At 35.9% G+C, this 9,261-nt stretch overlaps 1 protein-coding gene across 3 annotated transcripts; it reads left to right on the top strand.

Annotated features, from left to right (window-relative positions):
• The first annotated feature begins 274 nt into the window (after positions 1-274).
• LOC106322630 (hypersensitive-induced response protein 2-like) lies at positions 275-2,165 on the top strand. Of its 3 annotated transcripts, none has more exons than XM_013760712.1 (6): positions 275-293; positions 771-971; positions 1,066-1,186; positions 1,267-1,358; positions 1,446-1,542; positions 1,624-2,165. In XM_013760712.1, exons 2-6 carry the CDS (start codon positions 783-785, stop codon positions 1,980-1,982), a joined length of 858 nt encoding a protein of 285 aa, XP_013616166.1. In that variant the 5' UTR covers positions 275-293; positions 771-782; the 3' UTR covers positions 1,983-2,165. The 3 variants fall into 3 exon arrangements, with proteins under 3 accessions (XP_013616166.1, XP_013616165.1, XP_013616164.1); XM_013760711.1 differs by having other exon boundaries at positions 288-440; XM_013760710.1 differs by lacking the exon at positions 275-293 and having other exon boundaries at positions 330-971.
• Positions 2,166-9,261: the final 7,096 nt, after the last annotated feature.

Genomic DNA, 9,261 nt, shown 5'->3' with positions numbered 1-9,261 from the left:
TATATTGTGTATATCATTGTCGTGTGATATGGTCTAATAAATAAAATTTTATTTGTTGTATAACTTTGTCATGTTCAAAAAGATGTGGTGTAATAAATTATTGTTAGAGAAATTTTAGGTTAGATATTGTTAGTCAAATATTATGGTAAGACCAAATATATTGCTAGTAAATGAAATGGTCTAACAACCTTTCATAAGTAGATTTTTTCAGAATGATTATCTTTTAATAGAATATTTGACTAAACATCCTCTTTAAGTAATTTCGCCGTGCCTTCCTTTCTCGTCCTTCCCTTGTAATCTCCTCTCACTCTCCCATTCTCTTCCTTTTTACAATACGCGTCTCTGGTTCCTATATAACAGTTTTTGTAGTTTCCTTGATTCTATAGGATCTCTTCACTTTCTCGGCAACTAATTTTATTCTCTTACTGTTCACAATTTTGGTATGTTTCTGTTATGTTCTTTTTGGGGTTCGTTTGTTTTCTAGAAGACGAAGGGTTTTGCGGCTGTTTAATTATTAGGTCATCATATCTTATAGAATATGAGTCTGCTTGTCGTACGACAAAAGTGATTTGATTGTCGTAAAAAATCTGACAAGTTTTTAATATCTCTTTTGACTTTGTTTGTATTGTACGGTTCAGAATCTTTGTTGTTTTGTTCCTTACTTTATTGTTCTTTTTGACTTGGTGATCTCATTTTCTAAAGTTGTAGCTCCTTGCAGCATTGTCATGTTTTGTCTGATGTTCTGTTTACATTTTTTTTTATTGATTCAGAAAACAAAAACAATGGGTCAAGTTTTAGGATGTGTCCAAGTTGATCAGTCGACTGTAGCGATCAAAGAGACTTTTGGGAAATTCGACGATGTTCTCCAGCCAGGTTGTCACTGTTTGCCATGGTGCTTGGGTAGTCAAGTCGCTGGTCACCTTTCATTGCGTGTTCAGCAGCTCGATGTTCGCTGCGAGACCAAAACGAAGGTCTCTACTCTTCTTGCCTGTTTCTTCATAGTCTCTAGCTAATGTTCTTGAGACATTGTTAATGGTTTTTGTGTTCTTCTTTTGTTTGGTTTAGGATAATGTGTTTGTCACCGTTGTTGCTTCCATTCAATACCGTGCGTTAGCTGACAGTGCTCAAGATGCATTTTACAAGCTCAGCAACACTAGGAACCAGATTCAAGCTTATGTCTTTGATGGTTTGTTTCTCAATATCCTGAACATTGTTGTTGTGTTTGCCTTACTTAACCCACCATTGATTTTTTTTTTAATTGCATAGTGATCCGAGCAAGTGTTCCGAAGCTGGACCTAGACTCAAGCTTTGAGCAGAAGAACGACATTGCCAAAACCGTTGAGAGCGAGCTTGAAAAGGTGAACCAAACTTGAAACTACTCTCAACCAATCTCCCATAAGCTTTACAGAAACATAAGACTAAGTCTGATCTTGTGTGTAACACAGGCTATGTCTCATTACGGGTATGAGATAGTCCAGACGCTTATTGTGGACATTGAGCCAGACGTGCATGTCAAGAAGGCAATGAATGAGATCAATGCCGGTATGCTCACTTCTTGATAAATAGTTAAATACACACAAGTATTAGGACATGACATGTATCTGTTCTGTTCTGTTTCTACAGCTTCGAGAATGAGAGAGGCAGCGAGTGAGAAAGCTGAGGCAGAGAAGATACTGCAGATCAAGAGAGCCGAGGGAGAAGCTGAATCGAAATACCTTTCAGGTCTTGGTATAGCACGTCAGAGACAAGCTATTGTGGATGGTCTGAGAAACAGTGTGCTTGCATTTTCTGAGTCTGTTCCAGGGACTTCTTCCAAAGACGTCATGGACATGGTTCTGGTGACTCAGTACTTTGACACACTTAAGGATATTGGGGCGTCTTCCAAGTCAAACGCTGTGTTCATACCGCACGGTCCAGGCGCTGTTAAGGACATTGCTTCACAGATCAGGGATGGTCTACTTCAGGGGAAAGCTGCTGAGTAAGAAGATGTGAAAGTATAAAACTTTCTTCAGGGTTTAGCTGTTGTGTTGCTACTTTGTTTTTATCTTTGTCTTTCTGTTCTGTAAAGTCCTTGAAATACTTTTTGAGTATCTCACCAATGGAAGTGTCTTATAATATTCTTCAATAGTTGATCATATCTATTCTCTCTATTAACAACAACTATATTCTTACGGCTCTTCGTCTTCACTCTCGCTTCAAACTATCTTGTTCTTCTTCCTTCTGCTGCAAAGTCCACCGTTCCCATTGATGCCAAGTAATAAACATGCTCCCGATGATAACTGAGTCAGTGTCACTGCAAGGACATGTCCCTGAAACATCTAAGAACATGCCTGGTTAGAGGTATGTACTTTGGAAAGATTTTTAATGTTTAGCTTTGAAAAAATCTGGCAACAACCACTTGTTGTGTCTCTCTAAATTATAAGTCTGTTTACAGTAGTCCAACCATTTGGCAGGTAGTAGTATATGCTTAACAACACTATACATTCACTTCTTCGTTATTAAAAGCATCTCCACAAGAAACTCTATAACTTCAAATATAAAGTTTGTTGCTCTAAAAAATAAAAAAAAAAACTTCAAATTTAAAGTTTTAAGGCGTGAAACTTTAGTGTTTAAAAAAAAAAGTGAAGTTTCACTATTCAAAACTCTAAATTTGAAGTTTCATCTTTTTATTTTGGTCCCTATAATTAATTATACATCACATTTATGATTCTTATGTATTTTCTCATTTATCATTTTAATCCTTAAAACTTTTATATATCATAAATATTTCAATTTTATTTTTATAAATTCAAATTTTACACATAAAATTAAACAAAAAATTGAAAATAAGATTTATAATATTTTAAAACTAGAATTAGAGAACAAGAATATTACAAAAGAAACTTAATAAATTTTTTTTTTTTTAAATACGAAAACATAATTATTACGCAAATTTAAATATTACAACAACACTACTAGTCTAGTAAATTTGCTCCGGAACCTCTAAAGTATTGTCTAAACAAATTTTGTGTAACTGAAGATGAAGCATTACGTAAATAATTTTATGGAATAATTTGGTATTTTTCTTGTATTTTAATATTTAATTAATTATTTATATTTATAATTTTATATTTTAGTGTAAGATTTTATTAATTAATATTACTGTAATATTTTTATATATGTGCTAGTTATTTATAAAAGTTTTATGGATTTATATTAATGATGACAAATATAAGGACTATAGTGTAAATTACAAATAATTTTGAAGTTAGATTTGAAATTTTTCTTTTGGAGAAACATCTTGAAACTTCAAATATAGATTTTTGGAAACTCTAAAAGATAGAGTCTTTTTTAAGATGCTCTAATGCACCATGGTTGACATTTCCTTTGGATTGCATACTTTCTCTACTTCTAGATATGCTTCTAGGGTAGCTAGAGATCGCTTTCATATTGGCAACAAAGAATCTAAATCTTTTATTTACCTTTAAAAATCTTAATATTTTCATATTATTATTTTTTAGGCTCATGATCAATGTAACTTATTGATTTCAGGGTAGAGGAAACAAGAGCGGTGGAGATAATTTCCATGCTGCTCCAAACATAGATCGCTCACAGGACTTTGTTAGGAGGGATATCAAGAATTGGCTACGATGGATGAGGCTGGTTTCCCTTTTTTTTTTGTTTTGTTTTCTTCTCATTTAATTCACTATTTAGATTCACATGCAAAGAAGTTGGGTATGATTGATGGAGGCTTGACTTTTGTAAGAGGGGTTTTGGAAGGTTAGGTCAAAGACTATATGGATGCTAGCAAACCCTTCTTTAAAGTTGGTGAATACTGGGATTCACTAAATTTCACGAATGGAGAAATGATCGACAATCAAGACGCACATCGTTAAAGGATTGTTGACTGGATTAATGCAACCAGTGGAGCTGCAAGTGCATTTGATGTCACAACCAAGCAAGTCTTCATGCGGTACTAGTAATATTCCAACATCTTCTAGCGTTTGATTTGGTTTTTGTTAATGCGAAGTAAGATTTTTCCGTGTGTTGTGTAGGCTCTTAAAAATGTGAATATTGGAGACTTTCAGATCCATAAGGGAAGCTGTACCATCCCGACCGTCCACGGCTAATGAGCCACCCACGCCCGCTCTCTCGGTCCGTGGGCCCCATCCAATTCCAACGGCCGGTCCGTTAATTTTTACAGATGCTCAAAATTATTGTTACTGCCACATGACTATTTTCCGTGCTTTGGGCTCACTCACACGGTATCGCGAAACACTTCCTGATAGGTCACCCATCCTTTCACTACTCCAGCCCAAGCACGCTTAACTCTGGAGTTCTAAACGGATGTGTGACGAGAAAGGTAAGACAACTTTGGTGACATAGGTAGCCAAATCAATTCTCTTAAGTTTTTTTCATATATCACAACTTGGGATGTTACAATTCACCCCCTCTCAAAGAACGCAACGTCCTCGTTGCACCCCACGGCAGGTCTCAAGACGCATCTCTGGTCAGAACCGAGATGGCTAACCAGCTCTGATACCACTTGTAACGCCCCGACCGCCCACGGCTAGTGGGCCACCCACGCCCGCTCTCTCGGCCCGTGGGCCCCATCCCGTTCCAACAATCGATCCATTAATTTTTCTAAAGGCTCGAAATCATTGTTTACTGACCTTGCAATCACCACATGACCGTTTCCTGTTCTTTGGCTTCACTCACACGGTATCACGAATCACTTCCCGATAGGTCACCCATCATTTAACTACTCCAGCCCAAATACGCTTAACTCTAGAGTTCTAAACAGATGTGTGACAGAAAAGTAAGCCAACTTTGGTGACATAGGTAGCCAAATTAATTCTCTTGCGCCTTTTCCATATATCACAACTCGGGATGTTACAGGTGACCTATAGGGAAGTGATTCGCGATACCGTGTGAGTGAGGCCAAAGCACGGGAAAAGGTCATGTGGTGATTGCAGGGTCAGTAAACATGACTTTCGGATCTTAGAAAAATTAACACTCCGACCGTTGGAACGGAATGGGGTCCATGGGTCAAGAGAGCGGGCGTGGGTGTCCCATTAGCCGTGGACGATCGGGAGGTTACAAGTGGTATCAGAGCTGATTAGCCATATCGGTTCTGACCCAAGAAGCGTCTTGAGACCTGTCGTGGGGTGCAATGAGGACGTTGCGTTCTTTGAGTGGGGATGAATTGTAACATCCTGAGTTGTGATATATGGAAAAGGCTTAAGAGAATTGATTTGGCTACCTATGTCACCAAAGTTGACTTACGTTTTCTGTTACACATTCGTTTAGAACTCTACAGTTAAGCGTGCTTGGGCTGGAGTAGTGAAAAGATGGGTGACCTATCGGGAAGTGATTCGTGATACCGTGTGAGTGAAGCCAAAGAACAGGAAACGGTCATGTGGTGATTGCAAGGTCAGTAAACAATGATTTCGAGCCTTTAGAAAAATTAATGGATCGATTGTTGGAGTGATTCGCGATACCGCGTGGGTGAGGCCAAAGTACGGGAAAAGGTCATGTGGTGATTGCAGGGTCAGTAAACATGACTTTCGGGTCTTAGAAAAATTAACACACCGACCGTTGGAACGAGATGGGGTCCATGGGGCGAGGGAGCGGGCGTGGGTGGCCCATTAGCTGTGGACGGTCGGGACATTACATCACCCATCTTTTCACTACTTAAGCTCAAGCACGCGTAACTCTGGAGTTCTAAACAGATGTGTGACGGAAAAGGTAAATCAACTTTGGTGACATAGGTAGCCAAATCAATTCTCTTAAGCATTTTCCATATATCACAACTCATGATATTACATAAGCCACTTGGTGTAAACATTCATCGATAAGCATGACTCTGGCTCAAATAAGGTTTTAGTTTCTTACCTTTTTTAATCACCCCAAGCTTGTGTCTAAGTAAACGGTCTTAGCGAACCTTCTTCGTTTTAAAAGGGTTACTTTCTTTCACGAATTTCGTCGGGTCTTAAACCAGCCTCCTTTGTGTGTTATTGATTGGGGTTTACAAAGGTGAATATAGTCAAAAGTGAGAGAGATGTACCTATGTGGCTATAATAGATGAAAAAGTTGCAATGAAGACCGGACGAACTGGTAACTGGTCTCTGGCCGTCGAAGGAAGAAATTACAAGGTGTGGGAAAGTTACTAAATTTAGAAGCAGGTGTTTTAATGTGTTTGTAAATGGAAATCTTTCCTGGAGAAAAAAATGTTTTGTATAATATGTTCATGGAAGAACCAAGTTTAAGATTTTGTCCCAGTTTTACAATACTGAGGAAATACTTATATTGTTGTATCAACACTCTGGAATCTAGTTACAAAAAACACTCTGGAATTTGGATGCTTGTATAGTTAATTCATCTATTACAATCAGTGGTAGAACCAGACATTTTTTTAACCAGAAGCACATATATTAAAGTATATACAATTTTAATAAAATATTAGAACTTGACCCGCACAACCGTACGAGTAATTATTTTCATATTTATACATATAATATTTGGTTTACATGATTATTGGTATATAACTTTATTATTTACCACATTAGTAATTGTTTAATATAACATTTTCAACATAACAATTATATAGTTTGCATGCAATAATTTAATTTATTATTTCAAATTTTCAGTGGTATATGAACATTAATTAAAACTTTAACTTTATGTGATATTTATGAAAATGCCACTCAATTTAACATTAAATTAAATATTTGTTTTTTGATGACTTTGGTATCCGGAGCCTCGAGAGGATCCGATTAGCGCGAATGACCGTCCATCGAAACTTAGCCGGGTAGCCCTCTCCGAGGCATCCAGGAGGACTGGTAATCAACCCATGTAAATCCCACCAGTGGCCACACGTTAGCAGGCTTCTCCGTATTGGGCCCGAAGGTCCCTCAAGATAATCACCTCCCAACGGCACTCGAACCCATGACTTCCCAAGGTTAGTTTAACCACTGGACCACTAACACGTGGTTAAATTAAATATTTTATTAAAGATATACTTTTATTTTAGGTTTTGATCATACACATATGATAATCAAATTATTTGTATGATTTAAATCTTTGACTCAATAACCTATATTAAGTCTAATTCATAAACACCGGCTTCATTTAAATTATTAAACCCAAAATTATGGTACATCGTATTTTAATTTTTCATTGTAAATATGATTTTTTTCATTATCTCTTTTTATTGAGGTTTATTATGTTGTCTATTGGTGATTTAGATTTTTACTTTTTGATTGTACTACTCCAAAAGTCTTGGAGCATTTACAACGAATTTTAAATGTTGATAAATAATATATAAAATAAGCTTAATTACATTTTCATTAATAAAGTAGTTATATACTCCTATTATTGAAGTATATAATTAAACTGACTACTATATTTAGTAACACAAACCGGTTCCACTTTCAAAATAGCATTTGAAGACAAATTGTTCATATTGATGCAACCTACCAGAAACTATAGATCATTTGTTCTTTCACTATACTTTTGCGAAACAGGTTTTGGTTATCTGCCCCTGTTTTCCCAAGTATTGAGTACAATGAATCTATAGTTTTGAGAAGTCTGTGGGGTGATCTGATAACGAGAAAGAACCTACCGCCTACGGGAGTAACAGACGGCCAGCTTGTTCCCTGGATCTTATGGAGTATATGGACTGCAAGAAACAATATGGTGTTCAGTGGGAAACCTCAACCAGCAGATGAAACGCTATCCAAAGCCATAGCACAGGCTCGTGAATGGGGCTCTTGTCAAGCGACTCCTCTTCCGACAAACCACAAGCTGAAGCCTCCAGGCCCTACACCACCGAACTGTGTTCTCATCAAATCTGATGCAGCTTGGAACGAAGCTCAAAAGATTGCAGGCCTTGGATGGACTGTTGAATCACAAAGCAGAGTCACCTATTACTCTGTTCCCGCTCACCATGTGAGATCATCGTTGGTAGCCGAAGCTCTGGCCCTCCGGGAAGCATTAGGAAAGTGCAGAGAGCTATGACTATCAAGGATTCGGTGCGAGTCGGACTCAGCCATATTGATCAAAGCTGTCAAGACGGAATCATCGCTGATTGGTCTCTATGGGATCTTAGCAGATATCCTCTCTTTAGCTTCTTCGTTTGAATGTTTCTCTTTTCATTGGATTTCTCTTATTAAAAATGCTGAAGCTGATAAGTTAGCAAAGCAGGTCTTGTCTGCTGAACTGGCTGTAATGACTACAACTATTCTGGTTTGATCATTTAATATAAGTGTGTTTCAAAAAAAAAAAAAGGATAACATATTTTCAATCATGTGGTACGAATTTCTAAATTGACAAAATTTATTGGTTAGGGATCAAAGATTTAATTGAAAATATTATATTAAATTAATATCACAACTTTAATACAAAATTGTACATGATTTTAATTATAATTATAAAATTAATGAGATATTTAAAAGATTTGTTTTAGTGAAAAATGAAATATATGTTTATATTAAATAAATACGAAATGAAATATTTAAAAGGTTTCTTTAAGTGAAAATGAAATATATATTTATATTTTAAATAAATACGAAATTATTAAATATTTTAAAAGGTTTATTTTAATGAAAATTGAAATACACATATATATATATATTAATATTTTAGGAAAGATATGAATTTATTTTATTTAGATGCAATTTCAGGAAAAATAGGAGAATGTCTATTTGATTTTTTTGTTATAGAATAAGTCAAATATTTATACAAAAATTTATTTAAATAATTTTATAAGGAATAGTCCAACTAAAAAAATCACACATAAAATAAGTCATGACTTCTATTTTAATAGTATAGATTTGATATATATAATAAATAATGTATTATTAAATTGAACTAATTAAATTTAGTTCAAAATAAATTTAAACTTGTATAATATAATATCACTACAAGAAAACATATTTTTTTACTAGGGCAGTATTCGTTGTAAATTCGTCGTAAACGGGGTGTTACGACGAATTAACGTCGAAAGACGTTTCGTTGTTAAACGTCCGTCGTAACGGAGGTTTCGTCGTAAACGACTCGTTACGTTTACGACGAAATATATTCCTCGTAAAGCGCAGGGAAAGGATTCGTCGTAAACGCCACGTAAGACTTCGTCGTAAAGCCCACGTAATTATTTCGATGTAAAGCACACGTAAATACTTTCGTTGTAAATCACTCGTAAACATTTCGATGTAAAACCCTCGTAAATATTTCGATGTTAATCACTCGTAAACATTCGATGTAAACTCCATGTAATGTTTA

This window comes from Brassica oleracea, chromosome C2 (assembly GCF_000695525.1).
Source record: "Brassica oleracea var. oleracea cultivar TO1000 chromosome C2, BOL, whole genome shotgun sequence".
NCBI lineage: Eukaryota > Viridiplantae > Streptophyta > Magnoliopsida > Brassicales > Brassicaceae > Brassica > Brassica oleracea.
This window is presented reverse-complemented; position numbering and strand designations above follow the sequence as displayed.